Raw genomic sequence first — 18,951 nt, forward strand, 5'->3', positions numbered from 1 at the left:
AGCAGAAATTCCATATTTATTTAGGGCCTGATGATGTCCACAGCTACCCAAGCATAATGTGACTGCAGTATTTAATACTGGGTATTTTATACTAGTAAGTATTTAATACTAGGTATTTGGTTGTATTAGTATTAAACTAGTATTAGTAATTAGTATTAATTAGCATAATTTAATTAACACTATTATTTAATTATTTAATTACTAATAAATAATTAATATTAAATATTGAATATATATTATATAAATATACAATTACATTAAATGTTATATAACAATATGAATATTAAATTGAGTATTAAATGAATAATTCATATCAAATTTAAATTAATTAAATATAGTATTTGTATTAAATACTAGGTATTAACACTAGGATTTAATACTAGGATTCTCTAAATGGCAATATACAACAAACCGAGTGTCTCACCATTTGCTATTCAAAGAAGACCAATAAGAAGCCTATAACATGCAACTTGGGATCTATCTGTGATTAACATACTCCTGGATAAATTGCAGCTCCTGACTCTAAAACCCCTGATAAATCAAAACCTTCAATAAATTATTCCTCACGCTGAAATAATTGTGACAACATAATAGCATTCTCACTAAAAATTATATCCTTGCATATAGATAATATGGAACATTTTCAAATACCAAAATGGATTGAAAATCTGTTTCGTTTGCTTTTGGGTATTCTGTGAATACAGCAAATTACCATACGGTACTGGTGCTAAAATATAATTTTAATGTGTCCAGTTTGTAGCGAATATTTATGGGATAAGAACAAATACTTGCTGGTTTCACTTCTGACCTCTTCCAAACAGTTGTCTCTGCTCAACTGCCTGTATTTCAATATTTTGAAGTACTCATGTAAAAGTACATTTTGATTTGTATCTGCAGCTGACTTGCTTCAATAAAATATAAAAAAACTCTCCTTATAATTCCTCAGAAAAAGGATTTTGTGAAGAACAGCTGTATTACTTTCATATGACTGTGAGACATGGGGTTAGGAATTAGAGGGGTATTGATTAGAAATAGATATTGAGATGAAATATTGTTTAATCAACTGCTCTGTATGATAATGTGTGTTTCAAGCGATTACAGAAGAATTTGTCTGCATTTATTGCAAGGCTGAGAGTTTCACACGTCTTACATATCTTTGGTGTGTGTTTTTCCACAGAATGTTTTTTTGATAGTTTTGAAATGTGTCTGTAATTCAGTACCAAAGAAACTTAGAGGGAACACCTGCAAAGTTTTCAGCACACACATCACTATTTTCAGGTCTCATTGTTATAAAACACAAAACATCCTGCAATTTCAAAAAGCAGTAGATAACACATATTAATTCGTTGTCTCTAAAAATACAGCACATAAAAACTCTGAGGGTCAATGCCATGATTTGCACTGTAAGTGCTGTTTACATTCTTTTTTTTTTTCTTTTTTTTTTTTTTTTTTTTTTTTTTTTTTTTTTTTTTTTTTTTTTGTTGAGAGATTAGGAAAAATGGCTTTCTTACAAAGAAAAAAAAAAAAATACCAAAACCAGCCATAGGTAAATGCACCACAATGCACACAAAGAACTGTACTGTGACAAGGCAACACAAACCAAGCTGCCATTTCAGGGTAGAAAATGTCACATATCTGCATGTGGGCAGCACAATGGGGCCTAAGCTGGTTTCTTTTAAAATACCAAAGCAAAAATTTTCACTGTGATATTTCTAAATGCTTTTGTGAGCACCATGGTTGCAGAGTGCAACCACACCAGATGAATACAGTAAACCAGTGTTCAGAATAACTGTTTGTTTTAAAAAAGGCAACTATTTCAAACTGTATTTGCACATTATTCTTTAATATGGTCACTGTTAAAAAGAAAAAAAGCAACCAAAAGAAACAAACAAAAAAAGCCAAACCAAAACCAAAACAAAACACCCAACCCTTATATAAAACAGTTGCTTTAGGCCAAAATACTGTCAAGTTTCAAACATCAGACTTTACTGTAGACTGCATAGATGCAAAAAAATACATTGATACCTAAAAGATGTTTCATTTTAAGACAGAAAAGTGTGCAAATATAATTGTGTTTTATTTAACACATCCTATATGGGATGTGTTGTATGTAAAATAAAACACATCCTATATCCACATTTCTATATGGGGACCTAGAAAGATCGAAATCATGTTTTAAATTCTTCTAAAGAAAGCTTGGCTTTTTCTTCCAAGGCTGCAGTTCATACTGGCACAGATGGCATTGGGCAGGAGGGGCATTGAGACAGAATCACCACTGCTGAACTCAGGTGGGTACTGGGGAATGGCAGACTGCCCCAAGAGTGAAAGGAGTTTTGTGTGTGTGTGTGTGTGTTTGTGGGTTTGAGGGGTTTTTTTTGGTGTTTTTGGTTTGGTTTGGTTTGGTTTGGTTTTGTTTGGGTTTTTTTGGTTGGTTGGTTGGTTTTGGGTTTTTTTTTGTTGTTTTTTTTGGGGGGGGGGGTTGTGTTGGTTGGTTGGTTGGTTGGTTGGTTTTGTTGTTTTTTGGTTTGGTTTGGGTTTTTTGTCTGGACAAAAACATCAAAACACACCAGCAAGAAGTGGTGTCATATATGTGGCATCACTGCTCTTTGAGATGACACAGAGGACACCAATGTGAAACCAAGCTGAGCCCATCAGAGATTGAAGTGTGGAGCAGTGGGTGGATATTTTCATCTTCCTTGATGTGCTCCCAGTGGCACCTGATATTCCCAACCTTGAGAGTCCAGAGAAATTACCTCAAACCTGCAGTGAAAGAACATTCTGAATTTTGGATAAACTGAGGCAGGATTTGAGAGAAGGGGAAATATAGAAAAATGCCACCGAGGTGATGAAGTATCAACTGGAGTATCTGACGTGCAAGAGGCTGAAGAGCTGAGAGGTGGCATCTTAATTAACCAGTGTGCATAAATACCTGGTGGGAGGGAGTAGCACATTACAGGGTCAGACTGTTCTGGGTGGTATCCAGCAAAAGAAGAGGCAACAGGCACAAATTAAAATACAAAAAAAAAATGCTTACAGACATAAGAAAAAGCTTTTCCTACCACGAGGATGGTCAAACACTGGAAAAGGTTGCTCGCAGTGGTGGTGGACTGTTGATCCTTGGAGAGACTCAAAAGATTACTGGGCAGAGCCCTGACCAATCTGCTCAGGTTTGAGCGAGGGCTTGGACTGGAGGATCTCCAAAAGTCCCTTCAATGTCAACGACTCCATGCCCCCAGTCTGTATTGACCTCTGTGACATCAAATCCTGGCAGGGAACCTCACCACCTACTTTCTAAACAAGTGAAAAGCATGGAACTGTTCTCATTTATTTAGGGCAACTATTTGTATTTATTTAGGAACTGCCCACAATGTTGGAGGGAGAAGCTGGCTTTAAATCTTTTTTTTTTTTTTAATCACCCCAAGAATTCTTGTGAAGCACCTGTAATTTGTTCTGATAGCATCCCCTATTTCAGAAAATAAAGACTTGTTTCTCTTTGAAATTAAATTAGCATAGAAAACTACTGAACTGCAAGTTTCAATTGGTCAAACATTGTTATGCAGAAGAAATTCACCTCATCTTGTTTCTAAGTGCAGCCAATTTTATAAGGAACAGAGCTTTGACAAGGATATCTTTTCCATTTCTCTGTAGTTTTTCACATAAGGTAGTAAAGAGTCAAACAGCTAATTGCACCTTCAGCTTTTTAAATTTATTTTCCACTTCCTCCTCCTTCTGAAGAGCAAGTTGTTTGTCCACATCTGCAATGTGGACATTCTTTTGCTTCTTCACCTCTTTTTCCTACGCATCAGATGCCTGGGAGAAAGATTTCCAGAATACAAGAATTTTTTTTTTTTAATAACAATAGAAAAGCAAATTCAAAGGCTTTAAAGATGCAGATAATCTCTAATTTTAGACATAACAATGCATTTACTGTCAATTTAAATCTTCTCCCTACTTATCCTACCTTCTAATTAACAACTCTTCTTGTTTGTCTTAATGTAGTTTTTTCAGAATGTTACTGTTCTTTGTCTGAAGTCAGAAGCCTTTTTGGAGTTCTATAAATGGAACACATTTTAAATCTTAAATTCATAATTTAATGTCAAGAGACATCAAAAACTATCAAAATCTAGTACAGCTACTTGGCTGCTCTTGTCACAGAGAGTGTGAAGGGAAGGAAAGGACAACAAATGATTTGAGGGAGGAAACACCTCTGCTATAGAAGCAGGACCAGAGATTTGGAGTTGTTTATTTGCCTGGAGAAGGGAAGGCTCCAGGCCTTCTTATTGTGGCTTTCCAGTGCCTCATGGGGCTGTGAGAGAGTTGAAGAAGGGCTTCTTACAAGGGCAGGTAGTGATAAAACAAGGGAAATGGCTTCAGGATACAAGAGGATTGGTTTCCATTAGGTATTGGGAAGAAATCCTTTACTGTGATAATGGTGAGGCACTGGCACAGACTGTCCAGGGAAGTGTGACAGGAGAAACCCTGGAAGTGTTCAAGGCAAGGTTAGATGGGGCTTTGAGCAACCTGGTCTAGTGGAAGCTGTCCTTGCCCATGGCAGGGAGGGAGGAGCTGGAAATAGGTTATACTTCAGGTTCCTTCCAACCTAGGGGTTCAAGGATTCTAGCGTGAAAATCAAGTTCACTCTGCTGTGAAAACTGAAAAAGTTTAATAAAGGACAATAGGAGACAAAAATAGTAAAGCAAAATTACGGCCCAAGAGCACACTGTTATCTTCGGGGATACCCCTTAAATACCTTTTCCCTAACATCAGCCTGTTGCATATTCATAGACCCTTATGCATAGTAAACTTCTCCCCAAACTAGTTTACATGTTCCAAGAACTGTTTAGCATGGCTCCTCCTTGGATCCACCTTTTTAGAGCATGCAGATTCCTTGGTTATGCTTTTAGTCCATTCTTATCACCTCCAGTTATAGTGTGGGCTTGGTCCACACTGTTTTTAGGTGGTGAGTGCTGATGGTTGGCAGATCTGTAGCAGGTGTCTTCTTCATATGTCCATTGGGTGTGATCCTATCCCAGCAGGCATTTTAACACAAGCATACTTCTATCAGCTATTTCACTAAGCTTGATTAACAACAGAAATAAAAGCTATGTCTTTATAACAAAGTCACTTTAACACTGCACATATAAATCCATTTTAATATTTGCAAAAAGCCAATATTATAATATGTACCTATGACACTAGGATTTGCTGAACCTCCAACTGCTGAAATGCTCAGATGCTGGTCCAGGTGCACTACACAACTGCAGCTGGCAGCGAGCCTCTACTTCTGTGTGTGTGGGTTTATCACTTGGAAAAGGTACAGGACAAAATATCCGAGACAGAGGGAAGAGAGAAAACGAGCAGAGAGACAAGAAAGTAAGAGGAGACAAAAGAGAGAGTAAAAAGGGCCAAGCAAAGAAGAAAGGGAAGAAAAGAGGGAGAGAGACTGAGAGGCAGGGGAGTGAGCAAAAGAGAGACAGTGAGAGACCCAGATAAAGTCAACACAAAACACAAAAAAGAGTAAATCACAGCAAAGTAAGAGGGAACAAGAAGAAAAATCTCTATTACAACTTCATAGCATTACTTATTTTCAATTACACTTCCTCAGATACACTTCTGTACAGCTTAGTAATGTGAGAAACATGGCTCACTATTTTAAAATTTTATAAAAGTTTATTAAGGGATAAAAGGGATAAATTCCAGTGCTGGGGTGCTTGGCTATTTGCCAAGAGCACAGGGTTAACTTACACCATGTTCTCTATATACTGTTACATTACAGGGAGTACATGCATATTCATAAGTTTATACATATTCAAACATTCCTTTGAGTTTAGATGTTCTTTTACTTGATTTTAATCTTTGACTTGTCTTCATGCCATCTTGTAGATTAAACCAATATATTGTATTTTTTCTTGTGCTTCCATCCTGTTGTATTTTCACTCCCTGATAACAAGGATCAACAAATTCTTGGTTTTTTCAATGCTCTGGTTTCGGTTATTTTGTCTTTCAGATAAGATAGTTCCCGAATGTGGGAAATCAGCTAATTATTTCACACCATTTTCTGAGTTAGCTACCTGAAAAAGCATTTTAACATTTCACAGTCTCTATTTTACTATGGTCTATGATAGAATATATTACACTACTATTTATAAAAGCTATATGGTGTATACATATATAGACAGATTATACTATGTCAAAAGCAGTAACTACAAGTTGTACCATATCAGGATTTTTGTGGTCAATAATACCTTGCAAAACAAATGGTAATGCTTAAATGCTAAAGCCAATAACTATATTTGTTATTTATATCAGTCATTTGAGAGTAAAAATTGACATCAGTTTCAATACAGATTAATACAAGAGCACAGAGTGACAGGACAAAAGAATGGCTTCAAACTGGTAGAAGTTTTCAGAGAAGCTCTAATTTGCCAAATGTGCTACTTCTACCTCAAAAAGGAGTATGATGAAATCTTGCAGGACTGGTGAGGGCAAATTGCAGGGTGTTGGTGGCAAGTGGGATTTTTTTCCTTTCTATTCTGTTAAAAAAAGGAGGTATGGCAGCCTAGGACCAAGGAATATTGATGGCAAAGTGCTGATGGGTGACAGCATCCACCTGACAGCAATGTTCATCCCCTTCCCTGAGGTTGCAAGACCTCTCTGTGTGTGTGTGTGTGTGTGTGTGTGTGTGTGCGTGCATGACATGAAATAAAAAAAAAAAAAAGTAAAATGAGGGCAAAAAGTCCTAGCAGGTGGCAGGGCCCCTGTGGGGTTTGGGATACACATTCCCATGTATGTCCCCAGCTGATGGGATTGATGGGATCACTGTGGCCACGCCGGCACAGAGCTGTGTTGTGCTGTTGGGACAGTTGCTTGGAAAAAGAAGGAAAAAAAAAAAAAAAAACAACTAAACAAATCAAAGAGGAAAAACTCACCAGGCAGGCAGCAGCAGGCCCCAGCGTGGCCGAGGTTTCCAAGGCTACTGCAGCCACACTGCCAGCTGGGACACGGACGCTCTTGGGGTCATTTTGTACAGTTGTTAGTGTTTGAGTTGTAGAGCCACTCGTGGCTCAGGTTGTGTGTTGGGGGGAAATTGCTGACTGAGGACTTACTTGTTTGGTGCAAGCCTCGCCAACAATGCCGGCTTTCCTAAAGAGCCCGGAGGGGTGTTTCCAGTTGAAATCCCACACCACGACAATCGGGAGCCACAAAGGGGCCGACATCGTCCTGCAGGTGAGGCCGAGGCAGCCGAGCATCCTAAAACGGGGGGAGGATGGAGGGGAGGGGAGGATGGAGGGGAGGGGAGGGGAGGGGAGGGAAGGGAAGGGAAGGGAAGGGAAGGAAGGGAAGGGAAGGGAAGGGAAGGGAAGGGAAGGGAAGGGAAGGGAAGGGGGAAGGGAAGGGAAGGGAAGGGAAGGGAAGGGAAGGGAAGGGAAGGGAAGGGAAGGGAAGGGAAGGGAAGGGAAGGGAAGGGAAGGGAAGGGAAGGGAAGGGAAGGGAAGGGGATGTGCTGGAGTCCTCCGTGCAAAGTGTGGAGGTACCAGTTTATGCCAGGATTGATGGCCAGGGAAGGGGTTTGGCAATGCAGGGACGAACCTGGAGCCACCCCCAGCAGCATTCCCTTCCTGTCCCTTGCCTGCTCCCAGGCTGCAGGAGTAGCAGACCGTCATGCAGCCCTGGAATTCTCCACCTCAAACAACAGCTTCATCCTTCAAGACTTCAACTCCCCCCACGGCACCTTTGTCAACAGCTGCCAGGTCCAAAACGCGGCCGTCAGGGTGAGACCGGGGGACATCCTGAGCTTCGGCAGCGCGGGAGCGTCCTTCGAGCTGGTGGTGGATGGGGCTGCCCAGGTAGGGGGGGGATGCCTGGGGAAAGGTGCCCCGGGAGAGGTGCTGTCCTGGTTTTGGGCAAATTTGGGAGAAAACCTCTGGAAGGAAACCCCAGAAAGCAAACCCCCACGGCCCCTCCCCCACCTGGTTCGGGAAGAATTTCCTCGGAGAGAAGTGGAAAAAAAGCTATTTATTTACCAGGCAAAGCACTCCCCAGCACAAATTAAAAAAAAAAAAAAAAAAAAAAAAATGAACACCAGATGACAAAACCTCTTTCACCGCTCTGAAGAGATGATAAATTCAGAAAGTCTCTCCTGGGAGTGGTTGCCCAGTCCTTGGTCTCCGGCGCTGGGGTTGGTTCCTGCAGGTCACAAAATGCAGGCTCGGGTCACAAAATGCAGGCTCTCGGTGTTTCCCAGGTCCCAGTCCAGAGCAGGTTTGAATGGTATTCAGGAAAGGGAAAGAAAAACAGTCCAGGGAAAAAATCGGACTGCCTAGCTGAACTAACAAAAAAATGCAAAAGCAAAAGCAAGGGCAAAAGCAAAAAGCAGGAGTGAGAGTAAAGCAAAAGCAAGCCAGCAAGCCCTATCCTCTCCTAGACACAGACCATGGGGAGGTGAGCCAGCTGATAACAAGACAAAACAAACCTTCACTTTTCGGAGCCAGTCCTGAAAGCACAGAAGTAACATCAAGCATAAACAGAACACATGACTGGGGATACAAGCACCATAACATCACCCTAGGACAGGTGCCCAAGGAAGGGTGGATGCTATGGCCCATGGAAGGATGCCCGGGCAAGGGTGGGTGGGCATGTCCAGGGAAAGGTGCCTGGGGAAGGTGGGTGGGTGGGTGCTGCTGCCCATGGAAGGTTCCAGAAGCAGAAACTCACTCCCAGCTCGTCTGGGAGATCCTGAGGAAAGGTGCCAAAGGTGGGTGTCAGGAAAATCCACAAACGCCAGAGGTTTATGTCCAAAAAGGAGTCAGATGAGTCCTTCATCTTCATTCAGATAAATAATTCTCCCAATTTATCTCCCAGATGAATTATTCTCCCAGTAAAGGGAGAGAGTCTACTGGGGCACATGCCCCTGGGGTTTTCTCTCTCTCGGGGTTTCGGAGGGCGCAGCCTCCTTCTATCCTAAACTCCCAGCTGCGTGTTGCCCTCTTCCTTTCCCCACTGGCTGAGGTACTGGGAAGGTACAGCCTTCCCGAACCACCTACCACATATCCCCGCTTGAACTTACAGTTTTACCCCAAAGTTCAGAAGTTCGGCTTGTGCAGACCCTTGCCTATCTCAGGAGCCGAGCTGTCTGGGCTCTGCAACAAACCTGCTGCCCAAAGTCAGTAGAGACATTAAGACCCATTTCAAAGACTGTAACACCCATACCTTAACCCATCAAATTATTTGTAAAGACATTAGCACACATCTTTCCTGTCACGGGGGAAGAGGAAATGAAAAGCTGGAGCTCCCTCTGCTGAAGAAACTCAGGCAGTTCGGTAGGAAAATGGAAAAGCGCGGGACAGAGATGCATTAGCAAAGACCTGGGAAATGTCCTTTCCCTCTATTTGCATTTTATGTTTCCTCCCAAGCCACTTAACAAGAGAGAAGCTGGGTTTCGAATAAAACATAGAGGTACTGATAATCCCCAGTAATATTTGTATCATTTTGGCTCTTGGAGAATCCAAGATGCTGCCTAGGTAAAGCCAGATGGTGCTGGAGCAGTGAGCAGTTGGATTCCCAAGGGCAAGTGAGCACAGGATCGGGTCTGCACAGCGACACAGAGCCTGTCCATGGGGTGCCTTTTCCTCACTCTGGGATCTTCCTTTGGAGGAGCAGCTTTGAAGCCTGACCCTGCTGCCTGCAGGGAGGGAACCACCTCGGCTGTGAAGTGTCTGGCAGGGGAGGGATCGCTCCTCTGAGTCTGAGAGGAAGGTGCTGGGCAGAGGAGCTGGGAATCGCACCCTGCCATGCCCAGACAGAGACTCTGTCAGGATTTTGTGCCAGTGGGCAGCAGCATGAGCAAAAGCAGCAGGGCTGGGATGTGCCCTGGGAGAAGGGAAGGTGCTGGAGGTGCAGGGAGCCTGCACTGGGGTCTGGGGCTCTGTTAACAGCTGGGGATTGCAGGACCCACACCCAGGGCCAACCCTGCTGGCAGATGTTTCATGCAGCCCTTGTCACTGAGACCTTGCTGGTGGCTGGTCCCCACTGCCCTGGAAAGCTCTGCTCATCAGGAGAGCAGCACAGTGTCCTAATTGCCAGTCTGACAGGCCCAGCTGATGGGAACACAATGAGAGGCTTTGGTTTGTCTGGGAGAATGGGAGAAACAAATGGGATAGGACTATGTGTGAGCCAGGAGAGCTGTGAAAGGAGTGCTGCTGGATTGTGCAAATGATGTGCAGAATTAGGGCAGTCAGATAGAGAAGGAAAAGCTCAAAAAGCAGAAAACCCCAATAATTTCCTTCTGTCTCAGCAAAGGTATGGATGCCTGATTAAAATCTGATCCTTGCACAATGGAAATGGGAAAAAACTAAAAGTGTGCTTCTGCTGAGATCTGTGCCTGGGTTTTCCACAGCACGGGGCACGTGAATCGAGGGCTAAAATATTTCCTAAAATCTTGCAGGTAACTTGGTGTTTTCCCACCGTAGATGTCCTGTCCCCCCAAGCGCCGCGTGGGGTGGAGTGGGCAGCTCCAGGTGGTTGCAGAACCCAAACTCTGGACTCCTGCATCTCCTCTGTGCCTGCCCTCGCTGCAGGGGCAGCTTCCCCCTGGCTCCCTGGGCAGTGGGGCCCCCAGAGCCCCCGGCCACGTGCCCCATCTGGTGCTGCCAAGGCGACCTGCGAGTGCCCGGGATAGAAGCACAGCCAGTGCCACCTCTCTGCACACGTCCAGCAGGACCCCTGTGCTGAGGCCAGGTACTCCATGATGCCAAGACCAGCCATTTGTGTCCTGGTGTCCTCACAGAGCCACTTGATTGGAGCAGAAAAGTGACAAGCATTGAGCAACTGGGTGTGAGTCTTTGTTCCCTGGAGCTGATCAAAATCCATGTGTGCTCCTGGGTGTTATTTGGGTCAGGGAAGAAATGAGCTGTGACATCCCAAGGGGAATGCTGTTGCCCTTGCAGAGGGACATTTCCTCTTGTTTTTCCTGGTGTGGGACCCAGAAAGGCCATGACTTGATCTGCACCACTGACTCCTGTGCCTGTTCCTGACTCCTGTTTGAAGTGGTGTTTTTTCCTCCTTTGAAGTGGCTGCCTCGAGTGAAGGCACTTTAAAATAGATCTGTATCCAACGCCCCTCTGGAAATAAAGTATGTGATAGAGCCGGGCAGAGGTGAGGGTTTGGGCTGGAGAATGAGACATTTGCCATGGATGTTGTGGCCTGGTGCACAGTGCTGCGCTTTTCCTGACGTGGGCTTGGGATTTTTGAGCTGCCATGAGCAACACAAAGTCAGCAGTGAGGTGCCAAAGTGCAGAGTGGAGGCAGCACCGTGCAGTCCCAGTGCTGAACTGGAAAACGGCAACGAGGCTGAAAGAAGGGACACACACCCCCCAGGGTAGCACAAACTCCTCTTTTTGGGAACTGCCCAAAGGATCCCCAGTGCCCTAATGGCAGCAAGCAGAGCTATTCCCATGTAAGAAGACAAAAAGCACAGCTTTCTGAGGGGCTGGCCAGTGCTGGAAAATAAGGGCAGCCTCTCTCTGCTGCGTCTCTGCTGCTTTTAGGCTATTTTGGTTCTCAGAGATGAATTAACTCTCTCTTCTGTACTGTTTTGGTTCCCAGAGGTGAATTAACTCACTCCTCTGTGCAAACTGTTTGCACTCTAAGTGTCTTTTTGTTTGGTTTCTTTGCTGGTTGTAAAGTGAGCTCATGCCCTCAGTAGTGGCCACTGCCTTGGAGTAGTTTTGGGACGAGGGAAAAGGGTGCTGCAGGGAGCATTTCTGCTGCCTGCAGCCACTTGTCATGCTGATAATTTGCTTCCTTCCAGTCTCAGCCAGCTTCTCAGGTGATGGTGCAAGCAGTGTGGGGAGAGCCCCTTCCCTGGGGCCTCATGAGGTGGATCTCCTCCTGCAGGAGAAGGTAATGCTGAGGAGGGAGGGAGAACCCTGTCCTGGTCCTTGGAGGAGCAGGTGAATCCTGCCAAACGTCTGTGTCCCAGCAGGAGTCCCAGCAGGGTGTGGGGGCTGCCACCAAAGCAGGGCATGGGGACAGTGGGTGGCTGGAGGATGTGGGAGGCCGGGGACAGCCACGGTCTCTTGCTGATGGCCATGAGTTGGTAGCCCTGGGCAGGGGGTCTGGAGTTTCTGTGGCTGCAGACTGACCAGAGGAACCTGGACCTGCCAGCAGGGTGAGAAGCTCCTGGAGAAGGAAATGGGTCACCTTTTTGGTTTGGAAACAGAGTCAAAGGGGAAGGATGTGCTGATAAGAGACCTACAGGAAGAGATCGCAGCCATGGCAAAGAAACTGGCCCAGGCAGCAGTGAGGAACGAGGCTGAGCTGACCCAGAAGCTGCTCACCTTCAACCGAGAGCTGGGAGCCCAAACAGAGGAGATCAAAGCCCTGAGGGAACAGGTACTGGAGGCTTCCATAGGCACCAAGCAGAGAAAACACCTCTCAGGTACAGGTGTGTTTGTGGGGTAACTGCCAGGTTTGGGCAGGAGTGGTTTGTGTGTCTGAAATCGAGGGAAATGAGGGAGGGAGGGAGGTTTCCTTCCTTCCTTCCTTCCTTCCTTCCTTCCTTCCTTCCAAACTTCCAAACTTCCAAACTTCCAAACTTCCAAACTTCCGCCTCTGGCATTAGGATTTCAGCAGGAACAGCCAGAGCACATTCAGGATGGTATTTGAAGATGCTGAAGAGCAGTCCAACCAAACCACAAGTGCCATATGACCCTCTCTGAAGGGGCTGTAGCAGTCAGTGAACGTTCTGGTGAGGAGCACAGGTAAATCTGTGTTTTGCAGATCAATGACCTGCAGAAAGGCTCAAACCAAGTTTTCAGCCATTCCCTCCGTGAAAGAGACCTGGAGATCGGGAGGCTGCGGAGAGAAAGTGAGAAGTTGAAGAGGGACCAGGCTTTGACTGCAGGTTTTGTATCCCTGGAGCTTTGGGTCAGGGCATGAAGCAGTTTGGGACTGGCTCTGGATTAGGAGCAAGCATTGGCCAAACTGTACAGGCAACAAATTATTCCTCGTGCCTTGTGGGAAGGGACCCTAAAGGCCACCTGATTCCACCCCCTGCCATGAGCAGGGACACCTTCCACTATCCCAGGCTGCTCCAATCCCTGTCCAACCTGGCCTTGGACACTTACAGAGAAGGGGCAGCCACAGCTTCTCTGGGCACCATGTGCCAGAACCTCCCCACCCTCACAGGGAAGAATTTCTTCCCAATATCCCATCTCAATGTCACAGCTGGGTGACCTCTGACCAAAGTTGTTTTCCTCAGGTCTGGTGAGCAACATGCAAAGAGAACTCACGCAAAAGAAGCAGAAAATCCAGCAGCTCCAGCAAGAGACTGAAAAACTGAATAAGGAAAATCAAGAGAAGGACAATCAGCTGGCTGTGGTTTCAGCCAAGGTTGGTAGCACTAATTAGGGGCTCAGTAATGTATGACCCCCCGCTTGACATGGGGATTAAGGTGGGAAAGCAGGTGAGAAGGGTCATGCTTCTCTCTGGTGAGGATGGTAGCAGTTGTATCACTGGGATATAGTGGTGATGGTCCCATGACCATGTCAGCGTGTGCCATGATGCCCACAGTTCAGTGTCTCCTTCCCCAGCTGGATCACCCTCCTTGCTCTGTGTCAGGTACTGTGTGCCCTGGACTCCTGTGAGCACAGGAGCTGTGCACAAAATACTCCTGCTGAGTCCTCCCGAGGAGCCATGGAAACCCTGTCACTGTGCCGTGGGACTCCCTGTGGCCCAGCCTGGATTTGTCCTTAAAGAAAGTGGCTTGTGCAGCAAGTTGTTCCTCTGCATGTGCAGCTCCTCCTCAGCTGGCAGAGCATAAGGGCAGAGACTGTGTTGGTTGCAGTGTGCCAGGAGATCACAAGGATTGACTGGGAATCCTAGAATTGCTGAGGTTGGAAATGACCTGTAAGATCACTGAGTCCAGCCATTACCCCAGCACCACCAAGGCCACCACTAAACCATGTCCCCAAGTGTCTTTTAAATCCTTACAGGGATGGCAACTCAACCACTGCCCTGGGCAGCCTGTACCAGTGTCCCTTCACAGCAAGAACAATGGTATCTCTGCCCTGATGGGTATTTTCCTTGCTTGCCATTCCTTCTAGTGCTCAAGAATTAAAGAAGAAACAAAGCGTGAACTCGGAGAGCAAGAACTCATCTCCTGCAGAAATGTGAGTCAAAAGACATTTTGGGTAAGCAGTGGCTGCAGGAACGCATCAGCGAGGGAATAATTAACTTGATAATTAAGAGAGTTGTTTGGAACTCAGCTCCTCTCCTCAAAGGCACATAATGGGCATAAGACCTGGGGAAGTGTAAATTCTGTTGGATCTGCAATGCTGGTTTACAGTGTGAAGGGGAGGGCAGGGGAGAGGGGTCCTGGGGGGGGGATGTGATCAGAAATCAGATTGAATTCCACTTGTAACCTCATATAACCACAGTAAATGCAGTTTAGAAGAGAATTCCAGGGTAAACAAAGTGAGTTAGATGGGAAGAAAATCTTGCTGATCAGTGGAGGTCATCCAGAGGGGCAATGCCCAGCTGCCCTGGTGAAACCCCCACCCTCCCCGGGCTCTTGCAGCGCATCGAGGAGCTGGAGCAGGACCTGGAGCAGCTGCAGGGAGAGATCCGGAGGCATGAGAGTGTCCAAAAGCAACTGGCTGAGAAAGCCAAGGTACTGTTGGCTGCAGGGGACACACAGAGGGCAGGTCCCGTCAACCCAGAGGGGTGGGACAGAGACCAGCAATCCCTGGGAGCACAGGCTGGGTGGGCAGGGCATCCCACCATCCTGAGCTCTGCCATGGACCCTGATGGAGGAGAAAAATAGATGGCAGAGTGCCCTGTGTGGGTGTTGGATGAGGAAGTCAAGGATGGACAATATCCCAGGGACAAAACCCAGACAAAAAGTGCCATGAAGGGTCAATGCTGCCACAGGATTGCTGTCTGTCTCGTGGTACTCCACAGGCACATTTGGACTTGTCTGACAGGAACAGTGGTTGAAATGCCCATGGCGTGGTTTTGGATGTCACTCTGAAATGACAAACCTGTCGTTGCAGGCAGAGGAAGAGCTGAAGGCAGCCTGGTCCCAGCAGGCAGAGCAGCTGCAGGAGATGGGGCGCAGGGAACGCCTGCTGCAATCTGACGTGCAGCAAGCTGGGGAGCAGGTAGGGATGGGAACATCACCAGTAGGGCCATGGGCAGCATAGGGATGCAGCTTCCCGCGGGGAAGATGTACTGTGGAAACAGAAACCCAAAGTCCTGAGCACCAAACCCTGGCACAGGACTTACCTTGTCATTGGGTGAAGCATAAAAGGCTTATCCACAGAATTTGTGTGGGCAGCACGGACAACATAGCAGTTTAATAGCATATAGAAAAGGAATCTCTAATCTTAGTTGTGGTGTCTGGGAGCCACACCAACCTTCCTCAGTGCCAGGGTAATGTTGCTCTGGGCAGGGACAGCCCTTTGCAGATAACATCATGCTAGATATGGACCATCAGCAATCAGCAGAGCAGCTGCCAATGATTGATGGTGTTTGTTTCCATGTGTTGATCCCTGCTGCAGCTGGAGTCCTTCAAGACCCGAGTGATGCAAGTCTGTTGTCCATCAGCAGCTGGCAGCACAGGGAAAGCTGTAACAGAGCAGCAGGTGAGTTTAGACACCAGCTCACAGAGGTGTTCAGAGCCTGCAAAGTCCCGAGTGGCTCACGGCAGCTGCTGCCTGCTCCATGTGCAGTAGGGCTGCAGCATCCAGGCTTCTCCAGAGGAGGATTTGTGCTGTGGCTGTCCCAGGTGAATGGCACTACTCCATTGTTACAGCAAACCGGCCCCTGGCTGGGTAATAATTGGCACAGACTCCATAAATTCACAGAAGGCTGATCAACAATCTCTATTAAGCAACCCATTGTTCTTTTTATACCCTAGTTTGCTACAGGTAGAATTGGTCTTTTAATTAAAACACCATCACCATTGGCTAATTAAGAAACCACCCTTTGGTAAACAAATCTCCATAACACATTCCACATGTTCACAATACCAGGTGCAGCAAGTGAAGATAATAATTGTTTCTCATTCTTTTCTCTGATCTTCTCACAGCCTTTCCCAGAACGATGTCTGGGAAAGTTGTGTTTCTCTCTGTGGCCAGAGAGCTGCTGCCACACTCCATGACGTGAAGGGGACACAGTCCTTTTTGTCTCCCAAAGCTTGGAGAGAGTCTGTGGTCTGCAGCAGGGACAAGCCCGGGAGTCTGGCGTGGCTGCCAGTTTGCAGCAAGTCTCAGTTGTTGCTCTCTGAGACGATCCCTGGCCCCTCAGCTGGAAAACAGTATGAGCCTTATCCTCCTCTTTCTTCACCCGCTTTTGCCAGGTGATAGAGAAGGTCAGGCAGATCTCTGATGAGAACCAACAAAGTCATGAAAGAGAGAAGAGTCTGCAGAAGGAATTAAGCTCCAGGCTCGCAAAGGAGAGGGAGGTGTCTGCAAACATGGAGGTGTTCAAGAACTCCCTGCAGAAGCTCCAGGTCAGCCCTTTAAATACTGAGGACCAAATGGCAGCTGGGAGATAGTGGCACAGGGTGTTTTGTTGGCCTGAGGAAAGGTCAGACTTAAGGTACAACCCTGAAACAAAGCATCATTCCTAAGTGTTCATGTTCCCAGGAGTTTGTCACAGATTCTCCATAAAGTCCATCCTATTCCACCCCCTGCCATGGGCAGAGACACCTTCCACTGGACAAGGTTGCTCCAAGCCCCTTCCAACCTGGCCTGAGACGTTCAGAAATGTTGTGTCATTTGCCAGTCCCTGAAGGCCACTGACAGTGGAGACTGGCTTGTTTCCCACTGGTTCCATTTGTTCCAGGCTTGCCTGAGGAGGCCCTGCAGCAGTGCCAGCCTGCGAGGGGAGCTGGGGCAGCTGGAGGTGTTGTGCCTGGACCCCTCTGTCTCAGCCATCAGGACAGCAGTGGTGGACATGGCACGTGGTCCCCTGTCCTGGCTGGAGGGTGCAGAGCAGCTCCTGGACAGTGCGGGGATGGACCTGCACACCTCTAGCAAAGGTCTGTGTCCTGCTGGGCATCCATGGGAATGTGGGATGTCCTGGCAAGCCAGATGTAGAGGAGAAAGTCCAGCATGAGCCAGTCCTTGGGGAGAAAATCACAGAATCATGGAAATTTTAAGGCTGGAAAATACCTCCAAGGTGACCAAGTACAACCATTAAGCCAGCACTGTTCCCAGGTGCCACAGCTTCACACTTTTTTGAACACTTCCAAGGATGGTGGCCTGTTCCAATGCCTGACCATCCTTTTCATTAAGAAATTTTCCTGGATATGCATAATATGGTGTGTGAGTGCCCCACACAGTGAGGCTCCGTTGACTTTTGCAGGGCTGTTGGCTGCTCTCGGGAACTTGTTGGAAAAGAGTCAGGAGACAGCACAGAGGAATCAGATGTTGCAGGTACAGAAATATTTATGCACATAAACTAGGTGGTCTTGGACTCTTTCTATGGGTAAATATGATGGCAGTCCCAAGCAAGGCAGTGTGGCACCTGCATTGGGGATGTGCAGTAGCTGAGGTCCCTGAGTCTACAGGAAATGTAAGGTAAGGGAGACAGAGCCACTGTCAGTGTGTCCATACCCCGAATGCAGCAAGGATGGAGAGATCTCTTTTGTGAATTTTTTGTGAGTGAATGTACACGGGAGGTTTATTTCTTGCCCTGCTGCTGTCACACTTCCTTTAATACCTCCATGTCTCCCTGTAGGAGCAATTAGAGAAGCTCCAGGAGCTGCAGGCAGAGCTGCTGCAGGAGCACACAAAGGAGCTGGAAGCAAAACATGAGCAAGACTTACAGATAAAAATCCAGCACATTATCCTGGAAAAGGACAAGGAGAGCAAACAGGTACAGTGACATGGCTGGTGTTTCAGGAAAGGAATGTTATGCAGGAAAAATGGATGTCTATAAGAGTGTTGGATAATGAGAGGATGAACCTCTAGCTCCAAACTGGATGCAGTGCCAAGGGACTGGATATCCTCCCATATGGATCGAGGTGATGTAAACTCCCAAAAGTATCCATGGTGGAACTGGGAAGCACCTGCAGGTAACATCAGGATGCACAGCTGCCAGTCAGTCACTGGGAGAAAGGGGAAAGCAAGGAGCATCATCATCCATGAGCTTAGGGAAACATTGCATTGCTTCCTCTCAAGCCTTCTCTCCCTCCCTCCCCATGCTGGGGTCTCGTTGGCTCCTTTTAGGCTGGAGAAGGATATCCCTGTGGAGCAGGGGGGCAGCAGTCCCCCCTCAGCCCTAGGGAAGCCCAGGCCATCGCACCAGTGGCTCTGGTGTGGGAAGCAGTGTCGGTCAGGGTGTGAGTGGGTGTTTTGCCGTGTGTGTTGTGATCGTGGTGGCCTTGTAGGACAGTTTCCAGTCTGCTTTTGTGTCTGGCACCTTGGGAATGGTGGTTTCCTGGCATTTTCTAAGAATTCAGGCAAGGAGCAGCCAAGCAGCTCCTACCCAGTCTCTCAGCTGTGCTTTTCCCCAGGTGCTCTCATCCTCTCTTTCACTGGAGTTACCTCATGTCCTGCCAAGCTTTTCTCCCATCACCTGCCCCTGCTCTGGAGCAATGACCCTCCCTGCTGCTTTCCTCCTTGGAGCTGAGGTCTTTTTTTCCTGAAGTGAATCTGGTCTGTTGATCCACAGATTCTGGAAAGCGCTGTCACTGAGGAGAGGGACAAATGCAAGAAGTCTGTGGAGGAAAAAGAGAAGAAGATCCAAGAGTTGGAAAGCCACCTAAGGAGCATGGCTGAGGTGAGCATGGGAGGTGCAGCAGAACAGCTCACTCTTGGAATGAAGAAAAGGGAAAGTGTAGTTGAGCAGGGGCTCAAAGCAGTGGATGAAGGGATTTCCCTGCCCCCCCCCCAAATACACAGAGAGCAGCTCTGCAGAAAGAAAGGTGGATTCCTGGCTGAC

General features: G+C 46.8%; 1 protein-coding gene across 7 annotated transcripts in view; it reads left to right on the plus strand.

Moving 5' to 3' along the window:
* The window catches only part of FHAD1 (forkhead associated phosphopeptide binding domain 1), a 29,455-nt gene that overhangs the window by 2,870 nt on the left and 7,634 nt on the right, over nucleotides 1-18,951 (plus strand). For 4 of the 7 annotated variants that reach the window (XR_008434548.1, XM_053962640.1, XM_053962637.1 and 1 more), the window contains exons 2-18: nucleotides 2,215-2,288; nucleotides 7,121-7,227; nucleotides 7,641-7,847; nucleotides 10,470-10,737; nucleotides 11,810-11,901; nucleotides 12,166-12,393; nucleotides 12,781-12,904; nucleotides 13,262-13,392; nucleotides 14,106-14,171; nucleotides 14,579-14,671; nucleotides 15,054-15,161; nucleotides 15,561-15,644; nucleotides 16,361-16,513; nucleotides 16,849-17,044; nucleotides 17,371-17,441; nucleotides 17,746-17,883; nucleotides 18,682-18,789. Coding sequence is in view for 6 of the 7 variants with exons in the window: in XM_053962640.1 (XP_053818615.1) it covers nucleotides 2,215-2,288; nucleotides 7,121-7,227; nucleotides 7,641-7,847; nucleotides 10,470-10,737; nucleotides 11,810-11,901; nucleotides 12,166-12,393; nucleotides 12,781-12,904; nucleotides 13,262-13,392; nucleotides 14,106-14,171; nucleotides 14,579-14,671; nucleotides 15,054-15,161; nucleotides 15,561-15,644; nucleotides 16,361-16,513; nucleotides 16,849-17,044; nucleotides 17,371-17,441; nucleotides 17,746-17,883; nucleotides 18,682-18,789 (2,248 nt within the window). In the remaining variant the exon portion in view is untranslated. Of the gene's footprint in view, nucleotides 1-24; nucleotides 95-2,214; nucleotides 2,289-7,120; nucleotides 7,228-7,640; nucleotides 7,848-10,469; nucleotides 10,738-11,809; nucleotides 11,902-12,165; nucleotides 12,394-12,780; nucleotides 12,905-13,261; nucleotides 13,393-14,105; nucleotides 14,172-14,578; nucleotides 14,672-15,053; nucleotides 15,162-15,560; nucleotides 15,645-16,360; nucleotides 16,514-16,848; nucleotides 17,045-17,370; nucleotides 17,442-17,745; nucleotides 17,884-18,681; nucleotides 18,790-18,951 lie in introns of all 7 variants that reach the window. The other 3 variants (XM_053962642.1, XM_053962643.1, XM_053962638.1) reach the window with 3 other exon arrangements.

Source organism: Vidua chalybeata, chromosome 22 (assembly GCF_026979565.1).
Source record: "Vidua chalybeata isolate OUT-0048 chromosome 22, bVidCha1 merged haplotype, whole genome shotgun sequence".
NCBI classification, from domain to species: Eukaryota; Metazoa; Chordata; class Aves; order Passeriformes; family Viduidae; genus Vidua; species Vidua chalybeata.